Source organism: Carassius carassius, chromosome 36 (assembly GCF_963082965.1).
Source record: "Carassius carassius chromosome 36, fCarCar2.1, whole genome shotgun sequence".
Classification (NCBI taxonomy): Eukaryota; Metazoa; Chordata; class Actinopteri; order Cypriniformes; family Cyprinidae; genus Carassius; species Carassius carassius.
Genome location: NC_081790.1, coordinates 23643744 through 23669402, shown reverse-complemented (window position 1 = coordinate 23669402; position 25659 = coordinate 23643744). Strand labels below are relative to the sequence as shown.

Sequence of the window (25659 nt, the reverse complement as noted above, 5' to 3'; positions counted from 1 at the left end):
CTATACTATTTTGTAAATTAAAATTCAAAATATAAAAATACAAGTGTATTTAGAAAATACTATAATAATTAGAGTTACTTTTTTTGGAAGTGGTGGAAGGGGGTGCTTAAGATTAAATTTAACAGTGTAAAACATTGCAATTTTTAAAAAATGAATGGTATGTGCACATATAAGGCAAAGGTGAAAATTTGGGAAATGAGTATTCACAATTCAATAAATTAAATATAAGAATTGGGAGATAGCCGATATGGTCAAATTATTTTGCAGAATACAATTTTTGTAGATACTGTTGTGAGATATTTAATATTATGCTGAAAACATATCGCACCAGACAGCAGGACTGGATATTTGTTGACATTCCTACTGACACATGTTACACACTGTCATACCACCGAGCCGTAATGAGAATATGGGCATAACACACACACACACACACACACACACACACACACACACACACACACAGGGGATGAGCTGAACAAGGTGTACTGTATCTCTTCAGCTAAAGAGCCTGATGCGTTTCCATATGGAGTCCATGATGAGATATGAAAGATATGCTTGAGACGGATGAAGACAGAGAGAGCTAGACTTCTCAAAACCAGGCAATTCAATTAAGCAGTGGTGCTCGTGGATTTATGGGGCATGAGAGATTGACCCATGATTGCAGTTTAAATTTAATGTTTGCTGAGCAGGGTCAGAAACAGATCGTATTGATACCACTTCGCCACAACAACAAGGCCTTTTATTTTATAGAAGGTAACGTGTTTTCACAGTAATGCAATATCAACAATTCCAGGAATTTAAACGTATCACACCTATACAAAGTAGCTTGAATAAACCGCTCTCTGTTAAACACCTTTTGAAAAACATTTTATTTTCTCTTTGGCTCCAGCTGGCACAAGCTTATCTACTAGCTTTTAAATGCAAATAGTGAAATTAAAGAAATATCACATAAGTGCTGATATTTAGTATAACAACATGTTTGCTAGTGGAATGCTTTCTACAAGAAAAAAAAAAAGTATTCGCCATTAAAGGAGCTATGTGGAGGTTTTTACTTAAAAAAATCTTTAAGATAGAGTTTTCATTTGTACATGTATGAGCCAACCATGATGTAAAAAAAAGAATGACACCTCGACTGTCCGCCACGGTTGCCTCTATCAGCCTGTAGGCTCAATTGTGTGTGGAGGAGTCGGGCCCGAATTGGAGCGAAAATTCACAAAATGTGACGTCATGCGCGTTCTCGTCTACTTGGGTTTACAACCGTACGCCACGCCAGCCATTATAGTAAGCAGCGGCATTTTCAAATGGACTCTGCGGATGGAAAGAAGCGACCAGCCTCCAGCACAATTCAGACACCCACGGACACTCCTCGTAAGTAAAAAAAAAAAAAGAGCGTGCGCACTGAGAACGAGCATGAGACTGGCTGCAGTTCCTCTAACGGCCACTGGTGTCAGTAACGGTTAGAAATTATAATTATAGTTTAGTTTAGGAATTCCATTGTTGTACACTCTTAGGAAATAGATGTACAAAAGGTGTCACTGGGAAAGTACCTGATAGGTACGAATAATAATGAATACCAAAATACCATTACGTATTAATATGCAGCTTTTAGGGGAAAATGTAGTACAGAGATGTACCTTTTGAAAGGGCACCACCCCACTGACATATATTATTATTATCATCATCATTAACAAATGTAACTAACCCTAACAGCAACATATATATATTCTTGACTCGTGAATGAGTCAATGTTTTGTTCGTTATCTGGCTCGGCTCGCTGTTCATCTTCAGTTCTCTCTTCACAGCAGTTCAGTCAGTGTACTGTTTGAGTACAAAAATTCTAACTGACCCTCTGATGTCACATGGACTACTTTGATGATGTTTTTCTTACCTTTCTGGACAGTATATTCAGGGACTGAGAGCTCTCGGACTAAATCTAAAATATCTTAAACTGTGTTCCAAAGATAAACGGAGGTCTTACGGGTTTGAAACAACATGAGGGTAAGTTATTAATTACATAAATTTGCTATCTGGGTGAACTAACCCTTTAACATCGCAAAGGGCTTTAGATTACACTGACCAAGTTTGGTGTTAATCTGTATAAATCTCTAGGAAGAGTTTGTTAAAGTACAACCCTTGAAAATTGCAAAAACAACACCAATTTTGCAGGGAAAATTCAAAATAACACTTCCTGTTGGGATTCGGATTTCGTACCAAGAGACTTTTTTGTAGGTATTGGTGTGTTACATGTGTGTACACCATCGGTGCTCGGGCCCTAATAAATATTAGCACTGGTCCATCCCAGTTGGACTGAAAATAACTGCAGTTTAGCATAGATTTTAGCAAAGCGTTGTGCATGTTTAAAATTCCAAACCTATCCAAACAGAGGGATGGGCTAGACCGCAGTCTTATCACTTGCCTTCCAACAGGCACCGATTTATGCCAAAGCCATACCCGAAGAGCTAAACAGTGAAGACCACCTGTCAATCAATCAACTGTAGACCCCAACACAGAGCGCTCAAAGAGCCAAGCGAAACAGTGACGGGATGAGATTGGCAGCCTGCCAGTGTGTGCACACTCCAAAATCACTCCCATTTCTCTTTCCTGCACGTGCTGCACATGTGAATGCTAGAGAGAACAGCAGCTCTTACGCAGACATAAGCAGAATGTAAAGAGCTGGGAAATGTGGAAATTTTAAGGTCGACAGAGTGTGAAATGTAAATGATGGTGAGACTCTGAAAGGAAGGAAGAGAGAGAATACATTATAAGCGGGCCGTTTTCCCCTCCCAGATTGGAAGAAGCAGTTAACATGGATACTTCCATGTGGAAATGTCTGGCATTATACAAATTTATTTTCTGCCACAAGTCATTTAGTCTAAACACTATTCATTATGCCGACTCGCATGGCATTTACGCCTGGCTATATTATAAACCACTGATGTGTTATCGCAGTGCAATAAAACATCCATCCATATGGGAACTAAAGGCCATGTAAAACTGAAGTGATGCATCAACATTTCATATCTGACCTGCATCGTGTTCCTATTCTGTGTCTCTTGTTCCACCTCTACTACCTACCTAGCAATCAAAAAACAAATAAAAACAACAATAATCCCAAAAACTAAAAGTACCAACTGAGTATGATGTGAAAGAGCAATAATTTTTCATATTCTTTTCCAAATGTTTTCAACCTTTGCCTGACCAAATTACACATCATGACAGGAAACACAAATCTAGCCTGAAATTCTGTCTAGTGGCATATCCTACCATCAATATCTTCTATTCCTCAAATCCTAAATGGGTAGAACAAGGTTCAATTGCAATTTCATTTAATTTGAGTCCCATTGTAGGACACATTGCTGTGTCCCCTTGAGTTTAGCCTCCTGGGAGTCATTCAGTGCAGGCACAATAGTCCAAGCTGCCCGTCTCTGCTCCAAATGGCCCCTGATTAAAAGGCTCCGTTAAGTGAATGAACAGAGCAGCTGGATGGGGACAGGCACAGGCTGTAGAAGAAGGCCTACAAAAAGAAGATGATTGAAATCGAGACAAGTGAGCTATCCCATTAATCTTGCCTGACTTTCTTTTACCATATTCAAATAGAGGAACTGAATCTGGGAGGGGAATATATTGGGAGGGGCCCTCACTTAGCTTATTTAACCCATCCATGGATTTAAGGTAAGAGCTTGCTAGTTTAATGGGATGAAGAAAGGTCACCCAGTAAGGGATTGATTACGGCTGGCTAAAGAGCTCATTGACTGCACTATAATGGACATTAAACAAAGCTTAGTGGATGAGGGCCATAGGTTAAACTACATAAAATCCAGCAAAACATCTAAATGCATATTTAACTGGATGTTCAAACTGCTTAACTTCCCATACAGAGTCTTGAAAGTTACTTTATTTTTTTATATTGCAATTTCCATTAATCACAATGTTTAACTTTGTTAAAGAGACTTCACTCAAAAAAATTCTACCATTTTTTACCCACTGTAATAACGTTCCAAACCCATACTTACTTCAGCTGAACACAAAACACATTATGAAAAATGTTTCATTCATTCTTGTTTATTCAATAGATGTCAATGGGTCTCAAAACGGCATTGATCTCCATTGACTTTAATTGTAATGGCGGAATAAACAAACAAAAATGACAACAACAATTTTTTTTTTTCAAAGATTTTTCTAAATGTCTTCTTTTTGTGTTCCACAGATGAAAGTTTGTCAAGCAGGTTTGGAACAACATAACTTTGCTTTATCAAAATGCTCGACTGATTGTATTGTTTGTAGTGTATTTTAAAGTGGCGGTCACACTAGACTTTAAACGTGCAAAACATTTTCCGAACGTCGCTGCGAATAAGGGTGGGAGCAAAATATAATATCAGGCACCAAGGTTTCCCCTCAGTTATCACAACATGGATTCCGTTGTGCTTGTACGGTGTCTTTTGCGACGGCGTCGAAAGCATCTTATTATATGGTACGCTCTCTCTCTATATATATTTAAGCCTTACCGCTTGTCGATTTAAACATTAAAGCATCCAAACACGACGCGGAAAAGCTGAACAGAGTAGCTGGTTACTCGCGCGCTGTGTTCGGTGCGCACGAGAGAGATCGAGAGCCGCGTATCACGGACAGCGACACTGAACCGAGCTCTCTTCTGCGAAGTTCTCCTCGAAGTCCATCCTGCACCTGAACGAACAAATACAAAATCGCAGTTTGAACAAACAAAAAGATGTGAAAGAGCCCAATTCAGTACTCGCGGTCTTCTGGTGTTCAGGGCTCAAGCAGAGAAAGGCGCCTCAAAACACATGAACATCGAATTTGCTTATTTTTGCTCTTGTGCCGACAAATACATACAAAATATGTCAAAATATCCACCTTGGAAATTATGCTCAAAAAAACTGTCAGTTATTTCTTAAATGAAAGTAAACAGTTGAGGAAAAAAATGGGATGTGTATTATATTGGATGCATTCATCGTCTCTTAAAGTGACCGTGCCTAATTTAGCTACTGGCTGCTGTAATGTTAATCCAAGAAAATGAAAGAAAATCACTCACTGCTCTTGACTGAATTACTGAATTACTTTGTAGTTTTAACAGTCAAACCAAAAATTATTCAGACACCAGATATAATTGTTGATATATATAGGAAAACTGTAATAATGTGAGAAATGTTGAAGGTGTCTGAATTCCTGAATACCTTGACACCTACAAACTTGAAAAAAACTTAAACATTGTGTAAATAGCACAAATAAATAAAAATAAACGAACATACAAATTAAACAATTTTAAACAGGGCCCAATGGGCCAGGGCCTTCACTGGGTCCCCGCTGACCCCAGCTACGGCCCTGCTCACGCCTGTTTCACATATACTCCGTCTGCAGTGCGTATGCAGTCCGTGTGCGTTACGTATGTGGTGCAGCACGGACTCGATGTGCTTTCACACAGGACGCGTTTGCAGTCCGCTACTCTGTACGTAAACGATCGCTGCACTCCTGGAACGCAGCTGGAATCTGTTAACATGGGTGCGTAAAAAAATATGCAACTCATACGCACTGCAGACGGAGTATGTGTGAAACAAGCGTAAGGTTGTTTGCACCTTGTGCAATGTGGAATTAGTTTACAGCTTTTTCAAGCACTTTGTGATGCATTTTGGAAACAAGAGATGAGCCCCTTTTCTAATGCACCACCTAGCTTGATAAACCCCTTCTCAAAGACTTACTGTTTGTCAATTTTATTTGGGGAACATACATATTCTGAATGCCTTCGGCAGAATTCGAATGAGCCATTTTAATCTAGATTAATCTAGATTAATTTCAAGATCACAGCGAGATTAATCTAGATATAAAAAAAATAATCTATGCCCACCACTAATTAATTGTAGAGTCACACTGAAGGCATCAGAACTATGAATTAAGACATGTGGAATTATATACATAACAAAAAAGGGGAAAACAACTGAAAATGTCATATTGTAGGTTCTTCAAAGTAGCCACCTTTTGCTTTGATTACTGCTTTGCACACTCTTGGCATTCTCTTGATGAGCTTCAAGAGGTAGTCACCTGAAATGGTTTTCACTTCACAGGTGTGCCCTGTCAGGCTAAATAAGTGTGATTTCTTGCCTTATAAATGGTGTTTGGACCATCAGTTGTGTTGTGCAGAAGTCTCGTGGATACACAGCTGATAGTCCTACTGAATAGACTGTTAGAATTTGTATTATGGCAAGAAAAAAGCAGCTAAGTACAGGAAAACGAGTGGCCATCATTACTTTAAGAAATGAAGGCCAGTCAGTCCGAAAAATTGGGAAAACTTTGAAAGTGTCCCCAAGTGCAGTCACAAAAACCATCAAGTGCTACAAAAAAAACTGGCTCACATGAAGACCGCCCAAGGAAAGGAAGACCAAGAGTCACCTCTGCTGCGGAGGATAAATTCATCCGAGTCACCAGCCTCAGAAATCGCAGGTTAACAGCAGCTCAGATTAGAGACCAGGTCAATGGCACACGGATTCATAGTTTTGATGCCTTCAGTGTGAATCTACAATTTTCATAGTCATGAAAATAAAGAAAACTCTTTGAATGAGAAGGTGTGTCCAAACTTTTGGTCTGTACTATATATATATATATATATACATATATGTATATATATTGGAAACATTACTATTTTTAATGTTTATTTGATCAAAAATACAGAAAAAAACAGTAATATTGTGAAGTATTATTACAACTTTAAATAATAGTTTTCTATTTGAATATACTTTAAAATTATTTATTCCTGTGATGCAAAACTGAATTTTCAGCATCATTACTCCAGCCTTCAGTGTCACATGTTACATCCAGTCCATCACATGATCATTTAGAAATCATTCTAATATTCTGATTTATTATGAGTGTTGGAAACAGTTCTGCTGTCTAATATATTTGATGAATAAAAGGTTAAAAATAACTGCATTTATAAAAAAAAAAAAAATCCAATAATATATATTCTAATAATATATTTTATTTACTATCACTTTTTATCAATTTAACACATCCCTGCTGAATAAAAGTATTGATTTTATTTAAAGAAAAAAAAAAATTACTGACCCCAAATTACTGACCAGAAGTGTATATTGTTATTACAAAATATTTATATTTTAAAAACTAGCTTTTTATTTTTTTATTCATCAAAGTATCCTAAAAAAGTATCATGTTCTGAAAAAATATTAAGCAGCAGAACGGTTTCCAACTTTGATAATGAATCATCATATTAGAATGATTTCTAAAGGATCATGTGATAATGATCCTAAAAATTCAGCTTCGCATCACAGAAATAAATGATCATTTAAAGTATAATAAATTTAAAAACAATTATTTTAAATTGTAATAATATATCACAATATTACATTTTTTTTATGTATTTTTGATCAAATAAATGCAGGCTTGATGAGCAGAAGAAACTTCTTTCAAAAACATTAAAAATAGTAATGTTTCCAAACTTTTGGTCTGTACTGTATATATACACACACACACACACACACACACACACACACACATACAAAGCAATAAAAAATGATAAAATGTGTCCGCATTCAAATGTACTATCTGTTCCAGTTTCCATTGACACTGCGAACCATGCAGCTTCTTTTTTTAATAAAATTTTTTATAATCTTTTAAAGATGTATTTTATAAAATAGGATGCTGTGCAACGGCTAAAATTAGTGCTTCTCCATTTTTGAATTTTTGTACAGATAGGTCACGCAGTGACATTTCGATCTTCTACTGGTCTCACGTCTTCACCTGATGCGAATTCACAGGTCAGAGTTCACCAAATTTAAACTTTGGAAATGCGAAATATTTTGAATGAGCTTGCGTTTCCAGTCTGACGCAATTGCATGCGTATGTATGGAAGTTTTTTCCTAACATAAAAGGAAAATGAAAATGCTTAAAAAGATCAAATAATAAATCAAAGTCTCAAAACAACTGTTCAAATGATAAACCAAATGGTCAAAATATTAAATAATAAATCAAACTCTCAAAATGGCTGCACAAATTAAAAATCAAATGCTTAAACCATATTTCATTTCCTCATTCGGATTTGATTTTTAATTTTCATCATCAACCCAGTATAAACCTGTCATAATTGAATATAAAAGTCAATGCTCAAATCATGAATCAGATGCTCAAATTATAAATCAAGCATATAAATGTTTAAGTACCGGTGGTACAGAGTACCGCAAAGCAGAAAACGCGGACCGAATTTCAAAATCCAGTCATGAAAATGAAACTTACATTTTAATATGGACAGTCAAGGAATTTGTCAAAGTTAACATAAATCAAATCAAATCTCCATATGGACCAGTATCTGTAAATGTTAAGCCGCAAAAGTTGGTTGAAATATGAATCCTGCATGTTCTGCGCATCTCTGTGTGAATGAATGAATGGCAGAGACGTGCGGGTTTGTTTACTACATAGACTGAAGCGTGTGACGCTTGCAGTGATTTCAGCATCTGCCATCTCAATGAGGACATAAATACATAAACAACATCAACAGAACTGTTCTGAGTCACTTCACAAGCATTTTACCATTTCATTTGAGTAAAACCAGTGTCAATTTAAAAAGGTATTCATGGCAATCCGTCAAATTAAAAGTTCATTTTTACATAAAGGCATTGTGCTAGAAATATTACTATTATTCAGTAGAATGTATGTGATACTGCTACTACTGTCGAAAAAATTAATAAAACTTTATTTTTTAAAGAAATAAATCACACAATATTGCTTCCATGTTTTAATTTTAATGGCAAATCCCCTTTATTTACCAAAAAATAAAATGTGTTTAAATTTCATTAATTAAAAGACAAATTAAATTTGGGTGAAACTTGTTTACTGTTTTTCATAATTATATTACTTGTAGAAAAACTTGAAACACAATTGTAAATAAGTATAAAGAATAGCATTGGTTTTATTTTTAGTGATAAGTTTTTTTTTTTTTAATTAGCATATTTTTGTTTTGCGCTTTGGTACCGAAATTGTACCGTGGATTTTCACTGGTATCGGTACCGAATACTGAAATTTTGATACCGTGACAACACTACAATTAGGTAATTAGGTAGGTAAATTGTTTTTGATTAATTGTAAATAAGTTTCTGAAAGCATTACAGTCATTCTATTATTTAAAGGAATATTAGCTTGTTAACTGTCACTCACATTTTTGAACAGAGACTTGAAAGTGCATGATCCAAACCTAAATTTTTATAATTCATCACTGAAAACATTTTGAAACATGATTTTGATGTACCATTTTCATGTTAATTCAAAGGATGAATTTGGAGATCTTAAGTTTTTAAGTGATATATAAGTCCTGATGATTTCTAAAGTGTGAGACAAAAAGGCAACAAAGAAGACTTTTTTTTGACAAAGGTCAGAACTCCTGTTATGATGTAGGTTTTTGAGGTGCATTCTTGCCATAAATTAATCTATTACTTTTCCTACATCATTTTTTTACAAAAAAGATTGATAAAATATCAATTTAGGAGTCTTAGATCTATCCAACGATATATAGTTTGTCATGATTAGATTAGGATTTAATTGTAATATAGTGAACTAAACGTAGGGGGCCCACCGAGGGGACGGGTGACAATTAACAGGTTAATTACCATAAGTATTCCTTTAAAAAGTATGCTAGAGTTTGCTTCTTCGAAGATGTGTCACAAAGAGTTCAATTAACCTATTAACGTTTAAATTATTAGTTGCTTTTTCTGTGGACCGTCCAGATTCTACGATGGGCCATTTTCCTTGTGGCCAGTGAGCCATGATCAGTCGAGAGCCACTGGAAGGTTGCAGCCCTCGGGCAGAATGATAAGCGAGGCAGATGTCGCATCATTAAACAGGCCAGGCAGGGAGGGTGAGCAGAATGTGGTCAAGGATCGCTGCGTCCATCATTAACACGCAGGAGAAGTGAAGAGTGACGCATCAGTGTGCCCACGAGGCAGATACAAAATGCTGCTGACATGGCACCAGAGGTCAATACTGTTTTCCACAGGTCCTCACAATCTAAGGTTAGAGAGCAGGAGGAAGAAGCCGCTTGGGTGCACTGCATTCCAGCATCAGATAATCCAATTTGAAGATGGACCCAGGGATGATATCGCTCAGCACGTGATGAAAATCAATTACATTCATATATTCAAGAGCTGCAGGAAATGTAACTACTGTGCTTACGGGAATGTGCTATTACTCTGGGCTTCCCTAATGAAGTGGAGGAGTTAAATGCCTGAAACTGCGACCATATACATATATATATATATATATATATATATATATAAAAGTTAAAGGGAAGTCGTGGCCTGGTGGTTAGAGAATCGGACTCCCAATCGAAAGGTTGTGAGTTCGAGTCCCGGGCCGGCAGGAATTGTGGGTGGGGGGAGTGCATGTACAGTTCTCTCTCCACCCTCAATACCACGACTTAGGTGCCCTTGAGCAAGGCACCGAACCCCCAACTGCTCCCCGGGCGCCGCAGCATAAATGGCTGCCCACTGCTCCGGGTGTGTGCTCACAGTGTGTGTGTGTGTTCACTGCTCTGTGTGTGTGCACTTTGGATGGGTTAAATGCAGAGCACAAATTCTGAGTATGGGTCACCATACTTGGCCGAATGTCACTTCACTTCACTTCACTTCACTTATATAAAAAAGAATCATGCTATAACAACACGCACTAGCTATGATGGCCTCCACACTAACTTAGCGGATTTGGCAAGACGGAACCAATAAAAGTAATAATATTACTCTAATTCACCCATATTGTTGCATATTTGTCCCACAGAAATGCACATTACATAATAAAGCTTTGTCTTTTAGTGTGAGGTTCAGATAAAATTTACTGATATTAACAAGATCTTAAAAACTTAGTTAACACCTAATTTTCTAATATATATATATATGTGTATATGTATATGTATATGTGTATGTATATATATATATATATATATATATATATATATATAAAAATAAAAAATAGAGCGAACTAAATTAAAACAAAAAGGCCAATAAAAGGGCCTAAGCATGACACTGACCTTGTGGCTAGTTGTACGGTAAACAAACTTATATCATATTAGAATGATTTCTAAAGGATCATGTGATAATGATCCTAAATATTCAGCTTCGCATCACAGAAATAAATTATAATTTAAAGTATAATAAATTTAAAAACAATTATTTTAAATTGTAATAATATATCACAATATTAAAAAACAAATTCTGTATTTTTGATCAAATAAATGCAGGCTTGATGAGCAGAAGAAACTTCTTTCAAAAACATTAAAAATAGTAATGTTTCCAAACTTTTGGTCTGTACTGTATATATACACACACACACACACTAAGCAATAAAAAATGATAAAATGTGTCCGCATTCAAATGTACTATCTGTTCCAGTTTCCATTGACACTGAGAAACAAGCAGCTTCTTTTTTTAATAAAAAATTGTATAATCTTTTAAAGATGTATTTTATAAAATAGGATGCTGTGCAACGGCTAAAATTAATGCTTCTCCATTTTTGAATTTCTGTACAGATAGGTCACGCAGTGACATTTCGATCTTCTACTGGTCTCACGTCTTCACCTGATGCGAATTCACAGGTCAGAGTTGCTGCTACGGTAAACAAACTTAAATGCTCAAGGCTTAATGTGACAGCAATAAAAAAGGCTATTGAATTATCTATAAGCGTGTGTGTGTGTGTGTGTGTGTGCGCGCGTGTTTTTGTGACATATCAGGACACAACTCTGTATAATGACATGGGTATGACATAGGTATTACAAGGAGAGGGTGACTTAGTTATGAGGACATAACCCATGTCCCCATTTTTCAAAACGCTTATAAATCATACAGAATGAGTTTTTTTGAGAAAGTAAAAATGCACAAAGTTTCCTGTGAGGGTTAGGTTTAGGGGTAGGGCTGGTGTAGGGCCATAGAATATACAGTTTGTACAGTATAAAAGCCATTACGCCTATGGGATGTCCCCACTTTTCACAAAACAAACATTGTGTGTGTGTATGTGTGTGCGTGCGCATATATACACACGTTGCAATTACAGTTGTTACTCTATAATATGACCTATAGACAAAATTGAGAGGTCATATGCTCTTCAGTGGTGCAAAGAGGAGTGTATGCATTCAACTGATTCCAAAATGACAAGTGACAGTGCGAAGAAAATATTCACTGAATCAGCAAGAAGCAGCAGTGAGAATTAGTACTAGTTTGCTCATTACCATGCATTCTTTAAATAAAGCTAAAAGAGCTAACTTTGCATTATTTGTGCCCTTTCCATAAAATATTGCTGACAGTGGTACTTTTTGTCTGAAAAAGAAATGCATATCATAAATGTTTTATACATGCAGATATTCAATTATAGTGCGGCAAACATTTCCCAAAAAAAAAAAAAAAGTAAAAATTAATAAATTGATATATACAGTGCCACTTGACTAATGATCCAGAAGGAAACACGATGCATTAAGAGCCGGGGGTGAAAACTTTTTGAATTTGAAGATCAAGGTAAATTGTTCTTAATTTGTTTTCCAGGAAACGTGCAAGTATCTTCTGCTGCTTCCAAAGGGCAGTACTGAATGGAAAAAATAATACATTTCTACAAAATAAGAAAAATTTGGGCATCTTCATCCAGTTCAAAAGTTTTCACCCCTCGGCTATTAATGCATTGTGTTTCCTTCTGAAACACCAGTGAATGTTTGAACCTTTTTTAAATAGTTGTGTTTAAGTCCCTCATTTGTACTCACTGTGAATAGATGGATCTCAAAATCATACAGTCACTGCTGGAAAAGGTTCAAATATGCAAAAGATGCTGGAAAACAAAAGATTTCGCAGGACATGGAGGATTTTTCTGAAGAACAGAGCTTGGTTTAATTGTTCAGAACAAACAAGAGACTCATGAACAATCACAAACAGTTGTGGATCATCCAGGTAACCACAAAGTCACAAACTTTTGAATAGGATTATTTTAATAATTTCAGCTTTTTTTTTGTCTTGTGGACTAAATGTAAACATCTTTTATGCAAAATATCTTACTCAGGACAGTACTAAATAAAAAATAACATGCGTTTCGTATGATCTCTTATTCTGTTAAAATTACATTTTCACAGATTCTGCAAGGGGTTCACAAACTTTCAAGTGGCACTGTACAGTATATAACATATATAAAATGGATATATGATGCCACCATCTATAAAAAATATTCTGTGTAAAATGTCTTTGCAAATAAATAAAAAAATGCACATCAGTTCAATTCTGCTATAGTACAAAGTTGCAATGTGTCAACATTAGGGCTGTGTGATGTTTCGTTTAAAGGCCATGTTGCAGGTTAACCACGACTTTCGATTAATGGGTACATAAATCACTCGAGATATGTATATCATTTTTAAAATGTCTCAAAAATGGTCTTAAAGACCTATTTTTTAAGTTTTTGGTATTAACGTTTTTTTTATGCAACTCGGTGATGACGTCACGTTGGGGAGAAGTCGAGGAAAGGTAGCCTCAGTCTAGTATGATGCCGCGTTCCAGGCAACCCGTAACCCGTATTTTTCCAACCTTAAACCCGTGAAAGTGCACAGGAACGGCAATCAAACTCGTGACTTCCCACAAGTGAACTCGTGTCTCGATCGATGTACTCCGAGTTTCGAGGTCACACAGCACGCGAAACAACAATGACAGCCCCAACGGATAATACAGCCTACGGATGCAGTTTATGCAAGTGGCATACGTTGAAAAAACGATTTTAGGTCAATGTACCGTTGCAATAAAAGAATAATAATCAAAGTCGACTACAAAGTCGTTAGTCGTGGTATGAAATAGTGATTACGAGCTCAAAAACCTGCCTGGAACGCAGCATCAGAACTAACGTTATAGCGACTGACTGGGATGAGGAAGAGGTGGCAAGAGCCAACATTTATGATGACCTGCAGCTGTGTAATTTCGAACCTGCCAGACGTGAGAGGGCAAATGAGGAATTGCCAAGAACTGATGTCCGTCAAAGCTTATTAAATGCATTGTCCGAAGAGAATGAGTGGAGAGTTGGTGAAGTGTCCTGGTGAGTTGCTATCGTTTAGCATCGCAGTAATGAGCCCTGGAGCTAGTCTACGAGCAGCAGTGCACAATAACGACACACACACACACATATATATATATTATTTTTTTTATTTTTTTTTTTACTGTCATTGAGTAGCACCGAGTGAAAAATCAACGTTTTCTTTATATCTAGTGGCAGTGATCATGATGTTAGTTCAGATAAGTACCGGTAACCTTTGTTATAGTGTTTATTACTATCAAGCAAATTGCACAAATTCGTAAAAAAATTTACCCTGCAACACGGCCTTTAAGCATCGATATCGCGATGTACGAATCCACGATAGTTACAACTCACAACGCAGCATGTGTGATGTAGGCTGTCGTAGTTGATCCGCTATTCATTAACTGTATGGGCCAGCTGCTCCCCGTCCCTTGACGAATGTGATTCGCGGATTAATTGCACAGCTTAACCATCATAGAGTGAAAGTTTATCATTTGCATGTGTTTTTAAGTCCTGTCAGTTTAACAGGGCAGAGAGAGAGAGCGCGAGAGAGAGCGTGCGCGGAGAGAGAGAGAGAGAGAGAGAGAGAGAGAGAGAGAGAGAGAGAGAGAGAGCGCCCCGGCCGCAGGCTCACAGTCTTCAAACTGTGACGCATATTACGCATATTAATCAATTGACACGATGGTGTCGAGATTTAAATCAGTGTTCGAATTTTGTCAAAGCTCTTGGGGGGCCCACCCCACCCAAAAAAACAACAACAACAAAAACTAATAATATACAGTACAGACCAAAAGTTTGGACACACCTTCTCATTCAAAGAGTTTTCTTTATTTTCATGACTATGAAAATTGTAGAGTCACACTGAAGTCATCAAAACTATGAATTAACACATGTGGAATTATATACATGACAAAAAAGTGTGAAACAACTGAAAATAGGGTGGTGTTGGTGCAGTGGACAAGACACATGCCATTGGTGTGAGAGACCCGGGTTCAAATCTACTGTGTGACACCAATGTGTCCCTGAGCAAGACACTTAACCCCTAGTTGCTCCAGAGGCGTGCGACCTCTGACTTATATATAGCAATTGTAAGTGGCTTTGGATAAAAGCGTCAGCTAAATGAATAAATGTAAATGTAATGTAAATATGTCATATTCTAGGTTCTTCAAAGTAGCCACCTTTTGCTTTGATTACTGCTTTGCACACTCTTGGCATTCTCTTGATGAGCTTCAAGAGGTAGTCACCTGAAATGGTTTTCCAACAGTCTTGAAGGAGTTCCCCAAGAGATGCTTAGCACTTGTTGGCCCTTTTGCCTTCTGTCTGCGGTCCAGCTCACCCCTAAACCATCTCGATTGGGTTCAGGTCCGGTGACTGTGGAGGCTAGGTCATCTGGCGCAGCACCCCATCACTCTCCTTCTTGGTCAAATAGCCCTTGATGCCTTCAGTGTGACTCTACAATTTTCATAGTCATGAAAATAAAGAAAACTCTTTGAATGAGAAGGTGTGTCCAAACTTTTGGTCTGTACTGTATAATAATAAAATAATAAATCTATATAAAAAAATAATAAAACTGTACTATATAATTTATCTAATTTATCTTGAATCTAGTGATATAACCCTTTAATATTTTCAAGTGGAAGTTGACATAGTTGGGTAGACTTCTATAGTGGTAAATGAGAGACTACATTAAATATATGTTTTGTCACAATAGTGTTTCTAAGAGGGAAAAAATAGAAAGAATTTGATACGATTACGATGCTGATGACTATTAATCAATGTCGATCGCTTGATTCACTATCAATTCACATGAATAGGCTAAAGATAAGATAAAAAAAAAAACAACTATTGACAGACCAAGATAATAAAAGTGACTGTCCAATTCTAAGATAAACACTTATTCAGTATCAGTAAATTAGGTGTACCAAACAATCATAAAACAAAGAAATATTATATTACCGTCGTCGTGAGGTAAAATAATGAGGAAGGATTACACTGTCAGCCAATCACACAGCAACGTTGCACCCGCAGTCTGTAAATTCCTTCAGAAAACAGCGTGTGGCACACTTGAGCGTATTTTCAAACGCACATCTAATTTGAAGTAGCTTTTTATGGGAGCGGCAGCTCAAAACTTTGATAAAAAAAATAGATAAGGCTATGTGAAATATTGTTTCTATTTTAGCTTCAATGAAAAACCAGGGGACCCCCCAAGGTCATTTTTTTGGGCCTTATGGGGGGTCCCAGACCCCCCCCAGCCCCCCCTCAATTTGAACACTGGTTTAAATCATTTAAAATGAGAATGTAAGGGTGCTCACCCCATTTCTGTTTGTAAGAAAAAATTAGATTATATTTCATATCGCAATATATATCGCAGAAAAATAAAATATCGCAATGTCATTTTTTCCCAATATCATGAAGCCCTAGTTAACATTAAGTTTTCCATTGCGGTACAGCATTGCCGCAAGACAAATATTCATATTATTCACTCTTTAAAATAATTTTCCAAAAGGAGTCTTTAACAGTAGTGGCAAAAAATATCATTTTTAGATTACTTTAATGAAACTTTAAGTGGACAGATATTAAAATAACCATTGTTGTTTTCTTAGTGTAAAGAATATTTTAATAATCTGAAGAAGGTAAAGAACCGTTTGTGCAATAGAAAGGTATCATGGCTAGGTTGTTCATGGAACCAGTGATGCCTGCAAAGAAGCTTTAATTTTAAGAGTGTTGTCTCAACGTTCTGTAAAAATAATGCAAGTCAGATTGATACAGCAGATCAGCTACCAATCATGAGTCATGTTTATAACACCGATTACAGCATATTGGTTATTTTAAATGCTAGCCTTTTATTTCCAACATGCTCATTTTTCAGGCAACTATGTTGTTGAACTATCTCTCCAGTGATAACAAAATATTCTTGATATCACTGAGCCCAGCATTGCTCACTTTTATAATCTCTGCAGGTGTGAACTTCCTGTGCAGAAGAAAGCGGTATTATGCTGCATGACATGTTGACAAACAACAATTGCCCTTTATCGACCACATGGATCCTTGAAGTATAAAGACGGCCACATCCAATATTACTTCTGCTGAATGTACAGATGCCATTAACAGTGCTCTGCATTAACCTTAACGCTTCACTTCAGTCATCCTTTCTGCCTTTGGCCTCCAGAGATACTCAAAGTCACTCTTTCATTTCTGTCATTCTTTGCCCTGTGAAGTTCATGTCAATGTGCTGACCATGTCCTTTCTCAAAACTACCTGCAAACACACACATGCAGTTTGTGTGTATGCAGCTGCAGAGGGGCGAGCGAGTCACCCTGTGAGCAACTCATCTGTGAAATTAATTAAGGGCTGCTCACGTTCATTCCTCCAGTGATATGATGAAGGGGCAGCAGCTATTACAGGAGGGGGAGGAAACGCTGTACACTAAAATGGTCTTTTGATCCACCTCTTAGCAGGCATTAAATTTTAAATGAGCTAATTAAGTGGATAAAAGTGTAAAATTTCTCAGTTTAAACATTTGCTACGTTATCTATGTTCTATTGTGAATAAAATATTGGCTCACGTGATTTGAAATTCCTTTAGTTTTCATTTTATTAAAATTTAAAAAACGTCCCAACTTTTCCGGAATTCGGGTTGTATATTTAAAAATACATTTAAATAATTGTATATATAAACAACATTTTTCTTAAATATATACATGCATGTGTTTGTGTGCATAAAACAATATACACAGTATACACAAATATATTATGTAAACAAAAACGTTTATCTTGGATGTGATTAAATCACAATTAATTGTTTGCCAGCACTAATTAAAATACTTGGAGTATGTTAATAAATATCTTTCATCTAAAAACAATGACAAAGATCATTATATATTTGACTTTTTCAATAAACATTTAATAATATATATTAATATTTTCCCAAGTTCAATTTTTGAAAATATTTTATATAAATAATACCTAAATATTGGTTAATATTTATAAATAAAACAATAAAAATAAATAAATAAATATTAACAAATGTTTTAAAACTAACAAACTTCTATTTAAATATAAAAAAAGACTTAATTCCAAATTTTTGTCAATCTTTTATACTTTTGTTCAGCCTAATGGAAACTTATCGGATGATGCCCAAAATATCAAAATGACTAACGTCATCCTGCCTGATAGATTTTCAATAACTATGGTAAATCATGTATGGCACAATTAATCTACAAGAATATAAGCTAATAAAATCACAAACACAATGGTTTTCAAAGGCAGCAAAGCTTTGTGTTGTGTATAAAGATGCCTGGAGAGGCATTACACTCAGTGCTGCAATCAATGTGATGCATGCGCAGTAGCCAGATGTCACCAGTGTCCGCCACACTGGGGTGCTCTCCTCTTTAAACAGGCTATGATGGGGATCATAACAAACCTCCAATTCGCTGTTGACCCGCCTCTATTCATAGAGACAGCAGCTTGTGTCTTAAACCCACAGAACAGGCTGAAAATAGACTCACACAGCAAAATAAATGCCCAAGCCTGAGGGGACTAAGTGTATCCATGTCTAATCTGGTTACGTATGCCAGCCGGACACAGCCGCCTTCTGCCAGAGCCTGGCGTGTGAGAAAAGCAGCTCAGTGACAGCTCTGAGGAACTGCTCCCTTCCTGCCAGACTCTCTGGGCCGTTCTCCAAACAGACATCCTACATGAGGTGTGCTACTAAAGCATCAGAGGAGACACTACGGCTGATATCCAAGTCTTCCATTTCCTTTTCCACGTCTCCCGAAGCGTGCGTTTCTTAGAAACCAAATAAATCATTCTTAGGAATGTGAAAAAAGCATATCCTCTTTCTGTTGTATGCTAACAGGAGGGAATAGTGGGTTTAAGAGTGAATCAGAAAAGTTCCAGTCATCTGGTACAACATGCAGACAAAAAGAAAGTGCATTCCCTCATGTGTCAAGGTCAAAGAAAGAAAGAAAATATCAGAAATATCTGAAACCTGTCCTTCTAATTATAAAGGTTAGTACAGGTTGTAAAATGTCATGTGGTGCAAATTAGAGGACGACACGGGAGTGGGTTTTCAAACCTCTCCCATCCCACTCCCAAAAAAAAAAAAAAAAATCCTGTCCCGTCCCAATCACACAAAATAACTGGGGGAAAATCCCATCCCATCCCAATCCCAGAAGAATGACTCCCATTCCCTCCCATCTGTCCGTTACAGTAAAAATACAGTACAGACCACAACATGCCTACCTTAGTAGAATAAAAATCCAAAATGTAGTTTTTTGTAATTTTATTGAACTGAAAGCCAGCTTAAACAATGAACAGTGTGCACTGCACACACATAAAATGTAATGTAAATCATCCGTGCAAACACACACGTTTTCTATTTGAATTGGTTCATTTGAAAGTAGACATTTCACTCTCTATATATTTTTCATACACAGAGTTTCAAAGTTTCTCACTCAAGTTCAGAGACCGAGACAGCAGAAAGCAAATTAATTATTTTACAGAAGCACAACGATTCGTTGTTATTCTGCATGCACACAAATAAACGGAGATTCTTTACAGATTCAAAAGATGTTTTAATCTTATCTGTATGACCAAAAATTGCCCTGCAGTGATCGCGCTGCTGTTCAGCTTCCACACAGACACTTGAAAAATGCACATTTCTCTAGGTTAACATTAGATTGAGCGGCCATGTAAAGTTGCTACTACATAGGTGTGTTTGGATGTTCTGCCCAATGTACTATATTAACACAGAGACCATCCGTTAAACAATCTGTCCGTCACGGACTGCGTACGTCATTCACTTAACCAGCCACACCAAAGCAAACAGGAGAAGAGCATAAAGAGACAAGGCAACTAGAATGGAGTTCAAAATTAAAATGCTGTTTATTTATATAAAAGGTATATATGTGTATAAAGCTGGGTATCGATTCCTGGTTTCTACCACTCCTGCTGACATTTCACTGGATGCTGACTTCCCAATCACGTAGTTAATATTAATTTTGTTTCCAGGTCAGCCTCTAGTGCAAATCCACAACAACGTTATCATATTTATGAATTAATAGCTGAATAGATTAATAATAAAAGAAATACCTTAAAATACTGATTAAGATGTGTACACTTACATGTTCTCAAGGTGTAAGAAGGTTGGTTATTACTTTTAACTGGATGGTTACACCCATAGACTGTATAAAAACATGGACGTAGTGTTCGTGACGTCACCCGTAGACTCCTGAAGAGAGTTTTTGAAGCCTAAAGTGTGCAGAGCGAGCCGTCGCCATCTTGGCAGGCCATCACCGCACGACTCTCCCGGACAATCGAAATGGGAAAAAGGGCAGGAGCTGGTTGCTGAAGCCACGCCCACCTAGTGCGACGGCTGTGACAGCAGTGGCAATTCACCTGTCACTCAAGTGGCCACGCCCTTAATTATGCAGAACTTTAAGGCTTAATATAATTTAAACGGATGAGATAAAAAAATCACCCCCCTCACAGTTGTCATGAAGGGCAAAATTAGCTATATAGACCAAAATAATTTTTTGCACCAGGCTGAAAACATGTTTTTTTCTGCTGTAAAGTTGGTCATTTTAACATGGGGAGTCTATGGGATTGACTCTCTTTTGCAGCCAGCCTCAAGCGGCCAGTCGATGAATTGGCTTCACTGGAGAGAGCGGGAGGTTGCCGCTCGGTTACACCACATGACCTTTGTAGAGAAGGCTACCAAAGCCATGACATTGAGCATTTGCACAAAGTGCCAAGCTATTCACTAACACCCATTAATGACACTCTAGGTCTTTGATAATAAGACATACAGTATCTTAAGGACAACGGTCACAGATACACCACGTTATATAACCTGTGATCACATAAAAGAAATCCACATGCTTTTCTGATGAAAGCATTATGAGATCGGTTTGATTTCTTTTTGGTTTATGGATGTAAAATAAAACAAAAGGATGTGCGAAAACAAAGTCATTTTAGATTATATTTTCATAAAACATTATTAAGTCCAACACTTTTATTTTCCATTTATAATAACATCAACATGCGCCATAAACCAGTAAAAAAAATCATAATAAAATCAGTAAATATTACATATTCAAAGTAGTGCTGACAAAATTATCATGTTAACAGGTGATACATTTTTCCAGTTTAACGGCGTTAAAAATATTTAACGCGGTTAACATGGGGCGGGGCTAGGGTTGGCCACCCCACTCACATCTGCCTCTTTTTCAGCATAAAAAGTATTAATAAAAATACAAAAGATATTTTGAAAGACGTCTTTCTTTTTCTTTTTCGTCCACACAATGAAAGTTGATGGTCACCAAAATGTTTTGGTTACCAACATTCTTCAAAAATATCTCCTTGTGTGTTCCACATAAAAAATGTCTTAAGTCATAACTTAAGAAAATATCTTAAATGAGCAAATTAAGAAATTTGTGTAATACTGTAACTTTCAAACCTCAGTGCCCTCCCAGTATAAAACCACAATTTATTGAACCCAAGCATCCGAGTGTCTCTTTAATTCTAAGGGTTTAGAAAGAAAATAGTAATAAAATAAACCATCATAAATGTGTCAAAATTGTGTCGCAGAAAAACTGACTGTAATTGGTATAATTAAAATAAAAGTTGTATGATACGGTGCCTTTAAAAACAAATTTGCTGTCAAATGTTGAGTGCAGCCCATGGCACAGTACCAAAATGATTGTTTTCACATCATCCTACAACAAAAAAACTGAGGTCCCATATACTTAAATGCTGTTGGTACAGAGCATCGAATAACCAGCTGACAAAGCCTTTTGCTGAAACAACAGCGGATCCAGCTTTACTTTAACTACAAACGTTGAGGGCTACTTTACTTTGCTGATAGCTGCTATCACTCTAGAAATTGCACTACATCACACACCAGATGCCACATCCTGATTACAGCCACTGTAAAGAAGGAAACATTACCCCAGGGAACAAGAGTAATGATCAACTCTCACAGGCCAGTGATAACAGAGAATACCACTTTAATGTGCTGATGACGCCATCAAGGTGTTTCAGGTCAGTCAGAGTAAAAAGAAATAAATAAGATAAAATTACTAAAAGCTCAAACTAAACAAAAAGTAAAATAAATATCTTTTCAAAATACACCTAGGATGCCTCAACCGGCTAATTTTTATTTTTTTTATTTGAATTAACCCTTTAATGGCATTAATAACATGATAAATTGTCATACACTTAATTAAAAAATGACATTGCAAATATTCCCCATAATTCTGAAAACTAACACCACAAAATCATTGCGGTATAAAAAGTCATTTATACCGCAAAGATTTCCTGGTGGGACTCCTAATTGATTAAAGATATTAGCAAAAATGTCTGAAAATGTTTGAGATTTCATTTGATTCGTTCGGACAGTTCACTCATGCACTGAATTGTTTGTAGTGATTTCTTACACTGAAATAGTAACAGGATACTTCATGAGACGCAACACCAAGAGCACTGGATTAGATTAATATAGACCTTAGCCAGGTTAGACGGCATATTGAATTTAACGCAGATGAAAACAAGGCTCTGAAGGATAGACTTACAGTCTTAACATTGATAGGCACTGTACATACTATTCCCTGTAGTTAAAGACAATGCACAGACTTTTATCCATACGCGTATCATTAAAAAAAAATTTATATATATATATATTAGGCTGATGATACATGGGGCAAATTTTTGATTTGATTTTGATTATTCTTTGGGCACTTTCCCATTGTGAATGGGCAACACATTTCTATCTAGATATTTTAGATTGGTCGTGGGCCCTGTTTCTCACCTGGGAGCGGGTCATAAAAAAAAAAGTTTACCAAACAAGCCAGGCTTATTTCAGTTAGTCTGTCTTATTTTGAACCAAATCAACTGACAAAAAGTCAGAATAACTAAAATAAACCCATCTTATTTGGTAAAATTGTTTTATGAAACAAGCCCCTGGTTGCCAGTTGACTGGAACATTGAGTGAAGTTGCCCGGCAACATTGCTCAAAATGCTGCCCCATGTATCATCAGCCTTAAGATATAAGGAGATGCTTTTTTGATGGGGTGCCTGTGAAACTATGCCCCTATTTAAACGCTGAAATGTACCATTTCTTCAATTGGAATTACAAAAACAACAATTGTTTCCAAACAGGTTTCCAAAGCACTCCCTACCTGCCATTGGGTTGACAAACTAATAACCCCGCCCCCAAAACCACTACATTGGTTGAGACAATTAACGCTGATACGCTGGCAATGATCGGGACATTTTTTCCTACGAATGAATAAATATTATGGTGGGATAGAGGAAAGTGTTTATACACTTCAGCTGGCTGTGTTACTGAAAACATAAAAGAAGGTGGCTTAAAATATATAAAAGAAGAAGAAGTGCTGCATCTAGGCTTGATGCAAAATACACCTGTGGCATCTGAGCGGTGTCTAAACCATAGGTCTAAACTCATGACTGCCTGTGTGCCGTCATACAGTACTGAATGAAACAATATTGCAGGCAACTTTGGATATGACGGCAGCGAATGCATTTCACCCGTGCTACGGGGTTGTTCTTACCTTACACGGAAACGGCAGAGTAGATGCAACTTTTTCCATTGCCAAGTTCCTTATGCTCGGCGTGAGAGGGCCGCGACAAGTCGGACAACAGCTGAGCTTTTGCCGACACTGGTTACACACCAGATGCCCAGCCTGACACTGCAAGATCGGGGGCAGCACGTAGTCGAAACACACCGGGCACTCAAACAGCGCTGTCAGTTCGGCTGACTGTCCTGGTAGGGCAGCGGTTGGAAGGGCTACAGCGGCCGCGGACACCGTACAAGTGCCCGCGACAGAGCCTGATACCCCCGCGGCGGCGGTTGTTCCTCCAGAACCTCCATGCTTACTTCCTCCTGCTTTACAAGCTCCGAGTCCGCCGGCCGCACCACCCGCAGAGGACGGGCGGCTCATGGTGAGGAGTGTAGATCTGTCACGGTGTAAAACCAAAAAGAGTTCAAGCCCGAGAGCCCCACCATATAGACCCGACTGAAGACAGACTCGGTTCCGAACAGCCTCCAGTCCCCCGCGGGCGCGGATACAACATGGCCGCCATAGTTTGAGAGCGAGTAACGAGTCTATTGGATGAAGACGCTTTGATTGACACTCTCTTCAGCCAATCACAGAGCCGTGCTAGACGTTGGAATATGTAGTAATTACGTGTGGCTGCAGTGAAGTAAATAGCAAACATTTGCACTGTGTCCCTTCAACACGACCAAAGATATTTCACCATTCTATGAAATCATAGGAGTCTGTTGCATTTATAAGCCTCAAACCTTTTTTTTCTTTCTTTTTTTTTTACTAAACAGAATGAGTTATGTGGGTTAGGTCTAAATAAAGTTTTTACAGGGCTATTAAGTGGAACAAGTCATAAAAGTTACGAATGAATAACATTATATGAGCATGGTTTTAACATCTAATAAACCCCATCTTTTCTGGTTCAGTTCATTTTTTTTTCACTTCAGTGAGCATGCTTGGGATGCAAACTACATTACAATAAGCGGTTTTCGCACTCTTTTCAAACATTCTTAAACTAGATACATTTACATTTTGAAATACACATTTCTGGAATAGCTACTGAATTTCCTAATATGTACATCTGATGTTATTTGTTCTCTGTAAATACAGAAAATAAAAGTGTATTGCAACCATCATTGCTCTACCATTTGAACTACAGATATACATTAGTTAACTTGCTATAAATGTACACTTAACCATTTAACAATTTTTATTTCAGAAACTGTGTCAATTTAATTTGCTGTCTCTAAATTATACATCTATATATTCTACATTATTAAGACTGATCACTGACTATACCATATCAGATGACCAGGACATTCAAGAAGAGTGTCTAAATATTATATTATATTAATATAACTGCATTATAGTAGTATTACAATTTAAGTAGCATCAACAATTATTCCTGGAGTAAACGCATACAGATCTCTCCCTGTCTAACCAGCTCCCTCTGCTGGCATTTTATTGATTTATTTTAAAATAAACTACATGCAAATATATTTTTTGTATACCTAATAATATTTCCAAATAATGATGGAATTTATTAAATTATCTGAATAATTGTCCTTAACCCTCTATGGTACGGAGTTGCCATATGGCAACAATTAATTGATACTAATTTCCTTGTTATTCTGAAAAAACTACGATATATCACATTATGGGAATTAAAAGGGTAGGCCTTAAGGTAGCCAATGATGTGCTGTTTTTAAGTCGCATGACAACTGAATGTCCTCCCAAAACTCCTTTTCCCATGGTCAACCTCACACAGAAGACACCCGTTGAAGTGCTCCAGAAATTGCTCTATTAACCTAATTTCTAAACCTCTTTTCTCAAAGGGGATTTTTTTGCTACATCTTTGGTAAGTAAATTAGATATTTTAATTCATAAATCAATTTTGTCTAACATAGTTTTACTGTAAATTAAGAAAATATCAAGGTTGCCATATGGCAACTCTATACCACTATGGAAAAATAGGTGCGTTGCCATATGGCAACACTGTACCACAGTGGAATTGCAGTAATGTATTTCCCCATTGGGATTTTTTTATAGAT

At 36.9% G+C, this 25659-nt stretch overlaps 1 protein-coding gene across 1 annotated transcript in view; it reads right to left on the bottom strand.

The window, feature by feature from the left end:
• LOC132117428 (E3 ubiquitin-protein ligase Siah2-like) overlaps positions 1–24161 on the bottom strand; it is a 33998-nt gene extending 9837 nt beyond the window's left edge. The window contains exon 1 of the mRNA XM_059526714.1: positions 23615–24161. Within this exon, the coding sequence (XP_059382697.1) occupies positions 23615–24004 (390 nt within the window). The 5' untranslated portion in view covers positions 24005–24161. The remainder of the gene's footprint in view (positions 1–23614) is intronic.
• Positions 24162–25659: the final 1498 nt, after the last annotated feature.